The following is a 17215-nucleotide window of genomic DNA, read 5'->3' on the forward strand; positions in this document are numbered from 1 at the left end:
GGACAAAAGCCTGTAACCTTGTGCCTACACGGGTATTTGGGAATTCTTGTTTCCTGTTGGAGCCGATTCAGGTTTCTTTGTGGCTTTACCCAGTAGGTCTGTATAAAGAGGATGATCAGGACCACAGGTCTGAGTACTGTGTGTCTGAGATGGTCTGCACTTGGCTGTGCTGAGGGAGGTCTTTTGCTTCACCCCCTTGGCATTCCTTTAAAAGCCCTTTGGCAGAGACAGTCAGGGCCCGATGGAGTAGGATCCAGGCTCGCCCAAGGCTATCCTGTATTTCCTATCTGTTTCTCTCCTCTCTATATTTCTATCTAATATTTCCTGCTGCTTCTGCTCAAGAGAACCCTGGGGAAAAAGTGGGGGTGGGATGGCCCCCCACAGTTTCCCAGTATGTGAAGCTCAGGTGGAAAGTAATTAGGACCACAGCTCACCATGGCCCTGAGAATTCTCCCTCGCTGTCTTCATTCATCTCATTTTCCACGACTAAAGTAACTGCTTCCAGGCCTGGGATACAGCTCAGCTTGCCAGAACAGGCCTAGCATGCACACGGCCTTGAATTTCATCCCCAACACCACATAAATTGGTATGATGGTGTAGACCTGTAAACCCAGCACTTGGGAGGCAAGGGCAAAATGCTCACAGGTTCAAGGCTGTGCTGAGCTACATAGTAAATCTGAAGCCAAAATAGCAACTGCCTCCTCACTTCAGCTCATCAAACATTTTCTCATTCTGTTGTTTTTCATACAAGCTCAGGGCTTGATGTCTATGCACCCAAACAGCAGTCTTCTGGTTTTGTTTTTTAATATTTCTTAATTTTTACATACTGGCATTAGAAATGTCGCAGAAACACATAAGCTTTTTAACACTTTTTTAAAATATGCATTCTTGCTATGTATCCCAAGTTAGTCTTGAACTCACAATGTGGCTCAAGCTGGCTTCAAACTCCCAATCTTGCCTCAGCCTCCTGAGTCCTGTGATTATAGGCATGTACCACCATGCCTACACATATTATTTCTGAAAGATCAAACTGCATTATTTAAGTTACTTACAATGTAGAGCAAAACAAATTTTACAGGCCAGTTTTTGTATTTTCATTGTGTATGTCTTTCTAGGCCAATCTGTATCACCAAAGGGAGTTGATCTTCCATTTTCAAAGGAATTTGGAAGGTGATTGATGCATAACACTCTCCTTCCCTGCTCATTTCTGTTTCCCTCAGTCTTTTACTGATCTGCTTCCTTCATCATTAAGTAGATCATTTATGAAACTGTCACCAAGGATGTGTGAAATAAAGAGTGTGGTTTCTTGGCCAAGTCGCTACCTGAATTTTGGCCTTGTTTTTCCACAGTAAAAATGCTGTGAGTAGGTCCCTTCAAACTCTGAAAGTCAATGGTTACAAAATAATAAATCCACATTGTATAAAGCATCTGGTGTCAGACAGATAATGGTAGGAGGGAACCGACTCCAGTGTTGCCCTCTGACCTACACATCTGTGCCAAGGTACACACACGCCCACATATGCATCATACATATAAATAGAAAATTTAAAAATAATAAACTCAATTAAGATCCTTTTATCTCACTGCCTACTGACATGAACCCAGTTTCATTTCATAACTAAGGCTGCAACGTTGCAGACCATATAAATCACCCCGGAGCAGCTTAGAGAGAGGGCGGGCTCCTGAGGCGCCACCCTCCTACCCCACCCTTATCACTACCTCAATCCCTGGGGGATACAAGAAAAAGCATGACTTTTTCTTCTGTAGCTTTCACATTTGGTATTTCCGGCAGCACACAGTCACTATGTGTGTTCACAGCACACAGTGTGACGAAGAACGTGAGATATGATGTCAGATCAATTTGTATGGTCAGCACCACAGAGATGTACAGTCTTCATCAACATTGGAAACCTTCTCCTCTGCTTATTTTGAAATGCACAACCAAATATTGGTAATCTTGAATGTGGTCTAGAGTACTGGGAAAGAGCCCCCCGATCTATACACCCTGTCCCTGGTAGCCATATTCTCTCCCTGTCCTCTTCCTAGCCTCCCTAGACCAGTGGTCACTAGCGTATCCTCTGGAGATTGGGTCATTATTTGGCATCCTCACGTGACGATCCACATTTGTCCTTTCTATGTTTCCGTTATTTCACTCAGCACAGTGCCCTCCAGGGCCAGCCACACTGCAGTGAATGGCAAGCTTTCAATAGATGCAAAGGCCCTCCGGATGATCACTGCCCAAGGACTCCAGTCTCTCAGAGGACCCTAGACTGACAGGGAGGAAAACTGTGGATCCCAAGCCTCAGGCCTGCCACTCAGAGGAAAGCCAGCTGAAGCAGCAGGCACACCGATATGCAACTCAGCCTAGTGAGGAAGTACCCCAAGGAATCCTGGATGGCAAGGGGAGGCTACTTCATGGTCTGGTCTTTCAGTGACGGTGGGAGCCTTTGCACATCCGAGCTCACTTTTGCGTTGGAGCAAGGAAACTTTGAACACGTATGCCGCTTTTAGACAGGTTGAGTCCCGTACTGCTTTAGCCAGTGTCTGCTACTGAGTCGGCGGCAGAAGAGGAAGCGCAGCGCAGGGAAATGCACAGGAAAAGTAGGAAGACCTGCTTGCTCTCCACTGAGTGGCTTATAAGAAGCCACCATTATACATGTTATCACTGTCATCCTACTCTGCATCAGAGAGAGACTGACTGGACTCATGTGCTGTCACGGTGGGTTCCTACAGCATGCATCTATAAAGCATGAGCCCTTCTCTCTCCAAAGACTGGTTCCTGAATGCCTGCAGAGACCAAGATGCACAGGTACTCAAACCCTCAGTATAACATTGTGTAGTATTTGCGTAGATCCCATATGCTTCCTCAAGAATAATTTTCAGATATGCCCAACCTATGGCCCATAGGCCACATGTGTCCCAGGATATTTGTAATGGTGGTCCTACATTTTTGTAGATGGCAATGTCATAGTGCAATGTCAAAAGGCTGGATGGACTCCTTGCATCATTCTAAGTAGCTTGTGATACCCAATACAATGCAAATGTCATACAAATAATTATAAGATTGCATTGTTTAGGAAATAATGACAAGAAAACAAAGTCTGTGTGTGTTCAGCACAGATACAAACTGTTTTCGTCTATTTTCCATCTGTGGTTAATTGAATCCATTATAGGATGCAAGAACCAACAGATGCAGGGACACAGCTTCATTTTCTATCCGCCATTAAACGCTGCTGGAGTACTATGGTGTGTGCACAGTTTCACACCCGCTTGTGTTAAGAGCACATATTCAGACTGAATGCTGGAAGCTGAGGTGAGCAGGATCCTTCTGGAAGGACAGGCAGTCAGCTGTGCTTCTTTACTCTCCTAGCTAGAGACCACCAGGGTAGCCACATGCACAGTTAATCCAGCTTCTACGAGAGGTACCAAGAACACTGACAGAACTGTGTGGGCTCTGTCCTGGGATGGGTGGAGATTTTTAACCACATGGAGAGTCCAGCACCTTGGCTTGGGTCCTTTCAGGCAGTCATTTTAAAACTGTGTTATTCGGGACTGGAGAGGTATCTCAGCAGTTCAGAGTACTTACAGGTCTTGCAGAGGACCTGGGTTCAATTCTCAGCACCCACATGGTTCACAACTATATGCCACTCCAGTTCCAGGGACCCAATGTGCTGTTCTGCCCTCCGGGGCTCCTGGATGCACATGGCGCACATTCATACACTCGGGCACAGACAAATATGCTTTTCTTTTGTGAGGGAGGCTACAAGGGTGGACATGGAGGAACTAGGAAATGAGTGGGATTGGGGGGCATGATGTGAAATTTCCAAAGGATCAACTTTTAAAATTATGTTAAAAAAGAAATATACAGTATTTGAAAGCTAAATCTTGTGTTAAGTCAAACTTTTGAGCCTAAGAGTTCCATGAAATGAGGGGTCTACTGAGTGTGCAGATGCTAGCCAAAGATGAAAGGATTGGTCCCAGGGCAGATTTCCTGAGCTACAGCAGCTTTGGCCCATTGCAGCTGGGAAAATGCAGATGAGATCTAATAAAGGGCTGGAGTGTTTTATGATGAAATTATGGAGAGAAGTATGCACTGTTTAGATGAAGAGGAATGGGGCAGGATGATGCCAGCCGACAAAGCCTGGGAAGGAGTGCATCCATAGCAGGACCCTGCACTTCTTCTGATTTCCCCAAGAGCAGACACAAGCCCTGCAGCTTTGGGGGCTGGGCCTCAGCACTCAGAAGAACACCCAGCAGTCTTTGCTTTCTCTTTGTTGATGGAGCCTGATGCTGTCAGTTACAATCAACGTGTCTCTTCCCTCCCTCTGGCATCTGGACTGCAGCTTGATTAGGGCCACGGGAATTCTTATCACTTTGAGAAAAGGGGAATGGGAGAAACCTCAGAGCACCCTATGCAAGAACTTACTAAACACACAAAGGCATGTGCTTGTACACACACACACACACACACACACACACACACACACACACACACACACACACACACACTCCTCCTCCTCCTTTCTCCTCTCAGCCTCACCAAAGGTCCTGGAAGTGAGATGAGCAGGAACATCTCCACCTTGGCAGATGGGCTCCTCGGTGAGAATTTCTTACATGGGCAAAATTTAAAGGTAGTTTGTGAAATTGACATTGCAAAGTTAGTTTGCAAATTGACATTGCAAAGTTAGTTCAGCTCCATGGTGTTCATGGGGCTAAAATTACTTCAGCTCGGTGGTGTTTGTGTACGTCCACATCTTGCCCTCACTGCTTTCTGTTTTTTCCTCTGAATATGAAGAGACAGCAAAGGCAGACACATTTCAGCCAAGGCTAGTTCTGAAGAATTTAGCATTCAAAACCGCTGTGGTTGCACACTGGGGGAATGGAGCAGTCTCAGACCCTTCTGAATGTGATGGCCAGTGAGAAGGGGAGGAGCTAGCACTTTATAGGTCTGATCTAGACCAGGCATGAGTGCGAAAGCTCAGAGGCCAAGATTGGTTCCCTCTCTACCGCTTGTGCATCCTACCTAGATGCAACCCACAAGAGAGTGGGTGGCCCTGGCTGCCACAGGCTACTTGAACATATCCTGACTGCTTTTGAGCAGCTCCCTTTGTGACACACATCTGAATATTTGCCAGAATGAATCCAATTATTCTTCCCCGGAAAACAGTACCAACATTGGTGACTGAACTTTAGAAAAACAAAGTCTAGTAGGTATTCTCAGCCCAGTTCTCCTCTCATTTATGGAGAACAAAGTGCTCACTTATGAATAAAGACCGGGAACAAGCGGGATTGATGCACACCTGCCATCCCAGCTCTCAGGGGACAGAGACAAGAGCATGGCTGACTTCCAAATGTCATAGACTAGAAGACTCATATGCTGCCTTCAGATCAGGACGAACCCCCAAACCTTCCCTTGCACGTTGCGATGGTGTCTCTGGTGGAGGAGACCTCATTGGCTGGAGGAGGTCACCAGGTCTACAGGGCCCCGAGCATTCAAGTAAAGGCAATGCCGCCTCTTCAGGCCTCGACTCACCCCACCCCTGCCCCTCCCTCCTTCTCTCCTCCTTCCCTCTAGCACCCAGGCTTACTCAGCAGACTGCGGGACTCCTGCACACACATCTTCCTTCCCTCCTCCCTTAGAGAGAGGAGAAAAAGCTCAGGGGATGGGAAAGACCCATAAAGACTTAGAAAACTGAAAAAGCACACATCCAGGAAGGCCAAGGGCAGAGAGAGCTCCACTTAAGGACAGAGTCCCCGGAGAACAGACAAGCGGCCTCGTAGTTCAGCCAGCGGCTCCTGCTGCCAGTGCAGCTGGTCGGGGCATCAAGTGCCCATTTGGAAAGCAGAGCTGTGCTCAGAAAAGTTACATACTTTTTCATGCTTGTTGGTCATAGTATTCATTTTGTGGTTTTTTTTTTGTTGTTGTTTTGTTTTGTTTTTTGAGACAAAGTCTCAGGGTCTCACTATGTAACCGTGGAACTCTGTAGACTAGGCTGGCCTCAAACTCTTAGTTCTGCCTGCCTCTGCCGCCTGAGTGCCGGAACTAAACACATGCACCACCATGCCTGTCCATTGATATTCTCGAGTCTATTTTTCTCTAATTGGTACTTTATTCACACTATATTGTGTTTTTCTTTTCATTTTTGTTTTGTTTTGAGCTGGGCAAGGGAATCCCCACCCCGACAACAATTATTTGTTAGAGCTTCCTGAATAAATGTTAGCACTTTCAGCGGCTGACTATGGTTAACCCACACAGAACTTCTTAAAGAGCATGGCCGTCAGATACCCAAAGGCGATGAACCACTGAGCCAGGGCAAGGCCTGGGTGCTCTGAGATACAGAGACTGTGGTTACCTGAGCCACCTGTCTCTCACACTGTGCCCTCACGCACTCCCTGGACAAAGCTTGAGGGACCAAGACTTAACAGGCCACCGAGCTCGCAGGAGTCAGAAGAGGCTGTTCACGGTGACAGCCACAGGTAGCACAGGTCCCAGGAGATAAAAGCAAGTCTACAGAAGACCAAATACTTTGTGCTGTCAGACTCTTTCAGGTCATCTTGAGCTCTATGGAATTCATGTTGGAGAACCTCTTCATCTTGGCCACCCTTTAAAGCAGTGACCCATTTCATCAAGTTATTTTCTGTGTTCTCCCTTTTCAAACTCGAACCCTTCATCCCTTTTGGACAATGGCTCTAGAAGGATAGTAAAGGTTTCCTAAGCTGGGGGGGGGGCAGAATTAAGAATGTGATGAGAGAGGACACAGCTGTCCATTTCTACCATGTGTATTCTATAACACTGTTTGGAATGGTCTTCCTCCATCACCTGAGAAACTGTTGGGAAAGCAATATCATTTATGGTTTCGGTCTTTAACTTGTTTTCATGGTAAGGTTTTCAACCCTGATCTTCATAACAGATCCATGTGCTCAAGTCACACCAGGAAATGCTCCTATACCAAAGTCTTTCTGCTAATATTTCACTAGGACATTGCATTTTAAAATGTTCAATCAAAACAGTAATGGAGAACCATGGGATGATCTCACCATAGCATTAATGTTTCCCTCCTTCCTCCCTCCTTCCCTTCTGTGGTTTTCAAATTTTCCCAATAGGCATGTATTTCTTTTCAGAGCAGGGGCTGAGGGGTGCTGAAATGTCTTATTAATGAATTGGGGGAACAAGACATCTTATTTTTAAATAGAGATGTGTAATCTGGACCCAGATCTCTCTTATCCTTCACTTATTCCTTAATCCTTCTGCAAAAGGGGGCTGTGCACTTCTCCCCGGATGTTTAGAGGGCAAAGGGAGGGACAGGTAAGATGTGCCTAACACGTTATGAACTCTGCAGAAGAAGACCACTGGGCAACTGGGGACCCAGAGATGGGGTTGAAGACATTCTGCCTGCTTAGCTATGAAGCCACCAAATTAATGTAGGTTGCTCCAGGGCCTGATAAAATCATTGCACAGAACTCATTGAAAAGCCACATCTGTCTCTACCACTGGCGAACATAGTCTGTTTATGTTTAAGGTGTTTATGTGGCCTTCAGAAGTGTTTATGTGGCCTTCTCAGGGATGGAGCCATTTGGCTTCCTGAAAAACCATCCCCACGGACCTCCTGCTCTTTGTCTTTCAGACTTAAGACTGAAGGGACACTGGCTAACAAGGTGGCCACTGCTGCAGACTCAGGACAAGTAGGCAGAGAGCTCTGTATACGTCTGTCTCTGTCATGTGACCACTCAAGTAGGAAGCAACATTAGTCTGCTGCCATATCCATGAAACACTTCATGATTCTGCATTTTCAGCCACTCTGCTGTACCCTTTGGGAGATCTTTTTCTGAAATTTAAAATTTTCAGAATTATTTCCTGTTCTCTCCCCTAGGCCATAGAAAAAAGTGTTTGTTTGGACAGATTATTATGTAGCCCCAACTTCTCTAGAGAACTAAGTTATACAAGCATGTGCCATCCAGGTCCTGCTCACAGAAAGGATGTTCTGCTAACCCTCAGAATCATCCCAAAGGTCTACAGGGAAAAACAGATTTCTATTAAACACCCCTGCCCCAAACCAGCCCTGCATGACAGCCCAGTGGGGACAGTGCATGCTGCCTAACCTGATGACTGAAATTTCATCCCTGGGACTCAGACAGTGAGATGAAAGTTGTCCTTTGATCTCCATGAGCATGCCATGGCATGCACGTGTGCAGACAGACAGACAGACAGACAGACAGACACACACACACACACACACACACACACACACACACACACGAAACAAGCAAAAATAAATGTAAGTAACTCCCCACAACATATCCGCAATCGAAGGCATTTGCCTAGTTTTCCCATGTGGTGATTCAATGACCTTAACTATCGGAGCTATCCAATAAGAGGTCTGTATTTCCCTCATGGTGCTACTTCCAGCTGTGAGCTGGCCCTAGTCATTCCAGTTTCTCTCCCTCCAAACAGAATAATAACCATCCTGTTCTGAGGGATATAGGAAGGCTTAGGTTACAGGCATTCCTAATAAATGGCAAATTATGTCAATAAAAGAGAAACGTGGAAGTCAAGGGCAGAAGACAAATATGAGTCAGCCTTGTGGGAAAATGAGAGGATGGGTACTTAAAAAGTCTTTGCATCAGAAAACTGGCAGCTTGGAGATCACTCAGCAAAATGACTAAAATCTACAGAACAGGCTCTGGGGAGCTGGGGAGAGGACTCAGAGGGCCCAAAAGATGTCTTGCACTTCGAGCTGGAACCACACACACCACACTCGAGCTATAAATAGATGACAGGCTTTTGTGCTTGTCATCAGCCTCATCCGCTGAGACAACGAATAAATGTATTAAAGAAAGCCTCTGTTGATACCAGATCGGATCACAATGTGCTCAATCAAATAAGCCTGGCAGCTGTGCCCTCAGAGGCAGCCCCACGTGGTACAAACGGCTCTGACTCAGGCCCTACCCTGGGCTGCCTAGTGTGTGTCACAGGTAATAGTTACGTAAGTGCTCAGTCTGTCTACAACTTATGTCCCGTGTTTCCACACTGCTCGTGAAGCTCTTCTGCTCTGTTTAATGTTTCTTTCGGATCAGGCTAGCGACAGCCCAGTGACCATGAAGACCATTGCAGTGGGCCTGATAAGTGACCATCATTTGAAAACGTTAAAGAAAGTTTACAGAAAAGGTACCGAGGGAGCTGGGGTGAGGGGGTAAAGGAGATGGGAACCATTTTCAAGAAAAAGCAGTGAGCCAAAATGAGACCCGTGAGCCATGAGGAAACTTGTAAGATGGGCAAAGATTCTCTAAGGCAGTATTTCCCCAAGAAACCCAATGTGAGCATAACTGAACTCCCTGGGTAAGCTGGAAATCCAAAACAAAAACATACCTTAAGTAAAAATGGCAGTTTCAGCTGGGGAGAGTATTTGTCAGAAAATCTGAAAAGGTTATTTAGAAGAAGTCCAACACAGAAAGCAAGAGGACAGAAATAATGAGTCTTCGAAAGGATGGATGCCCAGAGGGCCAAGACAGTAGTGGCCATCAACAGCTGAACCTTGCCACAATGCTCAGCAAACAGTGAAGGACAGATTATTCTATGTGAGCTGCAGAAACTGGAGACAAAAGGACTATAGACCTCAAATAACCTGAATGTAGGAAAATAAATAGCAACTTCCAGGAAAGATATAACTAAGTTCCCAGCCCCAGCCTTTGTGAGGAGACTGGGGAAGTCACCATGGAGATTATAAAGAAAGCAAGGTGTGGTGGTTTGAATGAGAATGGCCCCCCATATGCTGTGGGACAGTCTGTATGTCAAATTGCTCTAATTGGTCAATAAATAAAACACTGTTGGCCAGTGGCCAGGCAGGAAGTAAGTGGGACAAGGAGAGAGGAGAATTCTGGGAAGCAGAAGGCTGAGGCAGAGAGACACTGCCAGCTGCCACCATGACCAGCAGCATGTGAAGACGCCGGTAAGCCACCAGCCACGTGGCAAGGTATAGATTTATGAAAATGGATTAATTTAAGATAAAAGAACAGTTAGGAAGAAGCCTGCCACGGCCATACAGTTTGTATGCAATATAAGTCTCTGTGTTTACTTGGTTGGGTCTGAGCGGCTGTGGGACTGGCGGGTGACAAAGATTTGTCCTGACTGTGGGCAAGGCAGGAAAACTCTAGCTACACCCATAGCCTCTTATGTTTAAATGTTTGGTTCCCAGCTGCTTGGGAAGGATGAGGAGGTGTGGCCTTGTTGGACGGGATATGTCACTGAAGGTAGGCTTGGAGGTTTCAAAACACTCACCCCATTCCCAGTGTGCCTTTTGTGCCTGCTTGTGAGTCAGAATGTGAGCTCTCAGCTCCAGCTCCAGACACCTGTCACCATGCCTTCACTCTGCCATCATGGACTCTCTGAACCCAGAAGCCCAATCAGACTCTTTCTTCATCGTGGTATCTTATCACAGGAATAGAAAAGCAACCAAGACACAAGGGTTTAAGATTTGCCTAAAATTAAGCCAGCATGCTGCTACATGCCTGCAATTCCTGCACTAGGGAGGCCGAGGCAGGATGAGAGTTCAAGGCCAATCTGGGATAGAAGGTAAGACTTGTCTCAGAAATAAATCCAAATAAAAACCCAATAAGGAAGAAAACTCCTTCCCCAGGGTGATGATGCTGAAAATGACTGTTGATGCCTCAAAGTCTGAACACAGGGAGGGTTTAAACTATGTGCAAGACCTGAGCTGGCACCATGGGGAACTAAGATTGGCAAGTGAGTTAGGTCCCTTTTGCAAAGTTAGTAATGCAATAAAAAATAAACTAAAGCTGAATAGAAATTGGTTCAATTTTCCAAAGATAAAAGAGTGCCAGGGACATAGGACCTGTCTCCTTAGCATCCTTCAAAAAAATAACATGCAGTATCTGATGAATCTTTTATACACAATGTCCCCTTGAACCAGGAATTTTCTGTACTAAATTATTCACTAGGATGGATGCACCAATCCCTCTTCTCAGCTACATAAGCCCCTTCATTATGTGATTGGGGACTTGATTTCTCCTTCCTTTGAATCTTGGCTAATACCATGATTCCATTTGCCAGGACACAATGGAATTGCCACTCTGGAAGACCTGAGATGAGGCCTCACACATGGTCACAGTTTCCACTGATACCTTCTTAGGATGCCACCTTTAGCACAAAAGGCTACAGGGACAAAGGGGCCAAGCTATCCATCCCAGCAGGGCCCTGTCATCTGCCAACCCAGCAGCTGAATGTGGCTTCATGAATGAGCTAAGTAAGGCACCTGAAGATCCATTTACTCAGCAATACATACTTATAAGTCACTGAAATTTTGGTCTTAAGCAAGTAACTTTTGTGGTAATTTGTTGTCGTTGTTAAAAAATAAAGAGCTGGCTGATACACACATGGAAACCTACTGAAGAAAAAACAAAACAAAACAAAACCCTGCTGTGGGATGGTCTGTATGTTAAATTGCTCTGATTGATCAATAAATAAAACACTGATTGGCCAGTGACCAGGCAGGAAGTATAGGCAGGACTAACAGAGAGGAGAATTGGAACAGGAAGGCAGAGAGAGTCACTGCCAGCCACCGCCATGACAAGCGGCATGTGAAGATGCTGGTAAGCCACAAGCCACATGGCAAGGTATAGATTTATGGAAATGGATTAATTTAAGCTATAAGAACAGTTAGCAAGAAGCCTGCCACGGCCATACAGTTTGTAAGCAATATAAGTCTCTGTGTTTACTTGGTTGGGTCTGAGCAGCTGTGGGACTGGCGGGTGACAGATTTGTCCAGGCTGTGGGCAAGGCAGGAAAACTCTAGCTACAAAACCCAGAAAATGAGAACCAAACCATTTACACCAAAGAACTCAGTGCCCAGTACCCACCTCAAGCCACAGGAGGAAACTCGAGCACAGTACTCGAACAAGATCCAATGTGCTCTGGTGCTAGCGGTATGGCTTGGCAACAGAACACTTGCAAGCAGGAAGAAGTGAATAAAATCCCATTAAAATGAGGAAATAAAATATAGCAAAAGGTAACATCATCTCAGAAATGAAAGGCAAGTTAATTACTGGTGAGCAAAGGAAGAATAGACTCAAATGTAAATTTTATAATGAGCATTAAATAATAGAAGAAAAACAGCCAAGAACATAAACAAGAAATTAAGAAGGAGAAAATGTCAAAATGGGGACTTGGAGGGATGGCTCAAGCTCTGTCTGGCACTGCTCTTCCATCAGAGCACAGTTTGGGCCCCAGCACCCATGTCTGGAGACTTAAAGCTGCCTGTAACTCCAACCTGACACCCTCTTCTGGCCCCTGTGAGCACTACACTACACACAATTAAGAATTAAATACATCTTAAAAGTGAAAAAAAAAAGTTGAAACAGAAGATAAAAATGAAGGTCTGGCATGTATACTGACATTTAAAACAGACCATTGGCAGAGTTTCTCCTGTGCTATACTCTGGCACAAGAGAATGTTCCTTGAGTTAAACAAAACCTGACTGCACAAGTTGAAATAAACATAGCCTAGTTAAAGCTTTTAGATTTATGCCAGGCAGTGGTGGCACATGCCTTTAATCCCAGCGCTTGAGGAGGAAGAGGAAGGTAGATCTCGGAGTTTGAAGCCAACTTGGTCTACAGTGTGTGAGTTCCAGGACAACATCCAGGGCTACCCTGTTTGTCCAGGACAGCAGAGAAACCCTGCCTTGAAAAACAAACAAACAAAAAAAACAAAAAAATTTTAAAAGCTTTTATTTACATATAAAGGGAGCCAAGTAACTCACAAGGGCAAAAGACTTGGACTGTTACCCAAGAGTAACACAAAAGACTGCACACAGAAGCAACACTGCACAGGGATGCAGAGAGACACTGGGCCAGAATATGAAGGGAAGAGGAGGCAAGAACGGGCCTGCGGTGCTCCCTAAAGACATAAGCTACAGGGGTTTATGTCTTACAGGGAGATGGCTCCGTGGTTGAGAGCCCTTGTTTCTCTTTCAGAGGACCTGGCATCGATTCCCAGAACCCACACTGTGGCTCACACAACCATCCATAACGCTAGTTCTTCTAGGGGATCCGATGCCCTCGTCAGACCTCCTTTGAACACTGGGCATGCACATGGTACATACATATACATGTAGGCAAAACAATTACACACATAAAATAAATTTTAAAACAAAAAAAAGAAGGAAAGAAGCTACTAAAAGCTAATAAGCAACAATCATGAAATGCACCACATACGCAAATGCTCGAGGCATGCCATCCTCACAAGGCCCTGAGGATGAACTCTTTCTAACGCAAAGTAAAAGGCTGCACCATAAGCACTTAGTGTGTTCAAAAGCACACCTAAGGACAACGTGGTAAGGGTCCCTGAGTAGGGCATCCATTGCATATTTTGACTAGGTGGAAGTCATCACAATGCATGAATATGAGTGGGGAAAGAAAGTAGAATAAGCTCATTGATTATTATATAGGTAATAATTAGAAGTCAATAATATTAGAAATCAGCAAACAAAAGCAAGACATGGCTGTATATACCTGTAACTCTAGCACTGGGGATAAGGAGGGAGAAGGGTCTTGAGTTTGAGACCAGCCTGGGTAATACAGCAGGATTTGGTTGGGAAATAGGAAGGGAGGGAAAGAAGAAAGGGAGAGAGAGAGAGAGAGAGAGAGAGAGAGAGAGAGAGAGAGAGAGAGAGGGAGGAGGGAGGGAGGGAGGGAGGGAGGGAGGGAGGGAGGGAGGGACTTTGGCAAACAAGGTAGGAAAATGTTAAGACATCAAATTAATAATAGATTTTATTTCCAGTAGTCATTCTCAGTACAAATCAAGTGATATGGGCAAAAATAAGGATGACTACCTAAGGAATGTAACCAACCAAGCAGAATGTATAAGGTCGTTGTACACTGAAAATAATCAATTTGCCTTCTGGGCTCAAGACGGCTCAACAGGTTTTGCCACCAAGCCTGACGATCAGGTCAAACCCCAGGACCACACAGTAATTCCCACAATCAGTCCTCTGACCTCCACACATATAATGGTGTGCTTGAGTGCATACGTGCACACATACAATAAATACATAGATATAATTTTAAAATAAAAAATATATATCTTCTTCCCAACTCCACATAGAACAACCAGAAAAAGCTGAACACATATTAAGTGAAAAGGAGGAAGCATGAGAGACTGGGGGTAAAGCCAATGGTAGAGCACTTGCCTAGCATGTACCAGGCCCGGGTTCAAGTCCTGGTAACGTGTGCACGCGCCCAAACACACACACACACACACACACACACACACACACACACAGACCAGCAAGCTCCATAAAACAGTTCAAACTCAAGCAGTGAGGGATAAACAGATCAGTCAATAAACTGCTGAGTTTCCACATATTAAAAAGGGGGAGAAAGAAAAAGATACTGGATTTCTTGCATCCCACACAAGTCTGTTTCCATCAGAAAGGCTAAAACTACAATAATGCAATAGATAAGAATGTCCTGTGTCTTCTTAAAAACATTTAACACGGTTTTAAGTACCATATAAACCCATAAAGGAAAAAAAAGAATTCCAATGACATTAAAGCCCAGAACTTCTATCTGTCAGAAGACATCATAGGTGGGGAAAACAAGCCACCACTGGGACTAATTATTTGTAGTCTAGTCAACCAGCCAGAAGTGAACAGCTGGAGTACTTGCATTAATAAGAAAAGGAAAGCTGAATTTTCAGGTGGGCATCATGGTAGATGCCACTGAGAGCCAACTAGATGGCCAACAGTCAAAGGATCTCTTTTTGCGCATGCCAGTGTGGTTACAGGGCAGGAATGCAGGAAGATCACCAGTACAAACTCACATGGAAAAACTGTGCACAGGCGCATCCCCAAATCTGTCTTCTGACCATCACCACCACCATTAGAAATACCCTGCACCTCAGTGCAGAGTAAGAAACAGCCTGTACCTCAGTGTGGGGTAAAAAATATCCTGTGCCTCATGGATCTCTTAGTTCAAGGCCATCCTGGTCTATAGGGTGAGTTTCAGGACAGTCAAGGCTACACAGTGAAACCCTGCCTTAAAAATTAAAAATCAAGAAAAAAGAAAAAAAGAGTGAGCCTGTACCTCAGTGCAGGGTAAGAAATAGCCTGAACCTCGGTACAGGAGCTCAGAATGCTTACAGGTGAAATTGGCTTAACAAAAACGCACTTGCTCTTACTATGTGGGATACATGCTGACATTTTCTAATTTTTCACATCTTCCACCCTCCTTGCAGGAATTTGCACAGGCGCTCTGATTCCTTACCCTGGCTTGTCATGAAGTGCCTTTCCAGGGGTAGAGGGCACTGCTGTTTCTTTTGAGCCCGCGAGTCTCTCTCAATTGGCTTCCGTTTTGCACCCATGTGTTTTTCTTCACTTTCGGGAACCTACCTCAGCTTGTGACAGTGCCCAGATGCTCAGATCACACATCCATCCTCTTGGCAAGCAGCTGATGGAGCTACCGAGCAGCCGCAGTGTCTGACATTCTAGATTCCTTGTTTTGCCATGGGAACGTTTGTGAGGTCCCCAGGTAGGCCAGTACTCATTTCATAATGCCTACAGCGTCCTGTTTGTGGCTTCCCACTGAGCACCCACACACCTGAGATGGACAAACATCCCGGACAGATCCGGAGCTGGTTGAAGCCTGGAGCTTCAGCCTTCACATGCTCCTAAACCTCCTTTGCTTCTGTAATTGATTTTCATGACTGAGGTATCATGACCTATAGTTTGAGAAAACACCTCCCAAGACAATCTCTCACATGATGTCACAGGAAACACATGAAAAATATTCATGACAACCATTTCTCATACTAGGAAGCAATGAGGAGAAGGGGTAGTTAAATAGTCACAGCTGATAATTATAGGGGAGTGAAAAATTCAGGAGCTGTGCATAAATACAACATGGGTAAATATCGAAAATATGAGTAAGTATAAGTGATTTGTAAAAGGACAAACAATTGACTTTTATAACACTCAAAAATAATAAAAATGAAATGTTCAGGGAAATATGCATAAATAACATAGCTATTTTTAAGACATCAAAAAATGTAAAATTAAAACCTAGGGTACTGGCTAATCTCTCAAGAGACAAAGTTGGATGAGAAGACAGTTTCAATAATGATTTTATATATTTAACATTCATACGTATATATAATGTGTTTGGGCCAAATCCACCCCCAAGTTTCAGTAATATTTATCTTGCTCTGCTTTCTAAACCGAATACTGATTGCCCCAGTGTTTATCATTATTCCTCAGAATCTGTAATTGTATTGTCCATATTATTATACTTCTCCAGTCGAACCCCCACCCTGCCCCCATCCTTCCCCAGCTCCTTTGTCCCTGCATGGAATTCAATCCAAGACTGTCCCATACATGCTGAAATCACCAATCTAAAGGAGAGTGACTGGCCATCTCCTCTGGGGTGAACTCCTGACTACAGCCTCAAAAGGGGGCAAAGCACCCTTCACTGCTGAGTCTCTTCACTCCTCTCCATCCTGAGTCCTTCCTCTCGAAAGCAGAGAGCCGAACCTCATGCCATGAGATGCCGGCCAGCATCCCACATACCAGGCTTTTTCTTTGGGGGACCCCCAACTAGCTTCCAAATCATAACACAGAGACTTACTAGTTATGAATGCTCAGCCTGGCATAGGTACATTTCTGGCTTTTAACTTAAACTAACCTGTTTCTCTCTGTGTACCTTTTGCCCCGGTGCTTATTACCTTTCTTACGGCTGTCTACCCTATCCTGCTTCTCTGTCTGGCTGGCATCTGGCTGGGGCTTGCCCTGGGCCTGTACCTCATTTTCTCTGCCTTCTTCTCTTGTTCATTCTTCTTCTTCCTTCTTTTGTAACCTACATTTCTCCTCCTATTTATTCCCTCTGCCTACTAGCCCTGCCTATCCTTTCTCTGCCTAGCTACTGGCCATTCAGCTCTTTATTGGAACAACCAGATGCCTTAGGCAGGCACGGTGAAACAAATGCAACACATCTTTACATAATTAAACTAATGCAGCCTAAATAAAAGCAACACACCTTTATATAGTAATAGTCTGCAGCATAAACAAATGTAACCCATCTTTGCCTAGTTAAATTAATATTCCACAACAATCCTGTCTGTTTTCCCTCTGCCATGAGGACAACTGCTCATCCACACTTTCCCTGCCATGATAGACTGAATGCTTTCTAACCATGTTCAAAGAAAAGTCCT

The 17215-nt window shown here is 44.9% G+C and overlaps 1 protein-coding gene across 8 annotated transcripts in view; it reads right to left on the bottom strand.

Moving 5' to 3' along the window:
- Atp8a2 (ATPase phospholipid transporting 8A2) overlaps positions 1–15531 on the bottom strand; it is a 592551-nt gene extending 577020 nt beyond the window's left edge. For 4 of the 8 annotated variants that reach the window (XM_076545119.1, XM_076545115.1, XM_076545117.1 and 1 more), the window contains exon 1: positions 15277–15486. In XM_076545119.1, the coding sequence (XP_076401234.1) occupies positions 15277–15373 (97 nt within the window). In that variant the 5' untranslated portion in view covers positions 15374–15486. Of the gene's footprint in view, positions 1–15276 lie in introns of all 8 variants that reach the window. The other 4 variants (XM_076545122.1, XM_076545120.1, XM_076545123.1 and 1 more) reach the window with 3 other exon arrangements.
- Positions 15532–17215: the final 1684 nt, after the last annotated feature.

This window comes from Peromyscus maniculatus, chromosome 9, assembly GCF_049852395.1.
Source record: "Peromyscus maniculatus bairdii isolate BWxNUB_F1_BW_parent chromosome 9, HU_Pman_BW_mat_3.1, whole genome shotgun sequence".
In the NCBI taxonomy this organism is placed as follows: Eukaryota; Metazoa; Chordata; class Mammalia; order Rodentia; family Cricetidae; genus Peromyscus; species Peromyscus maniculatus.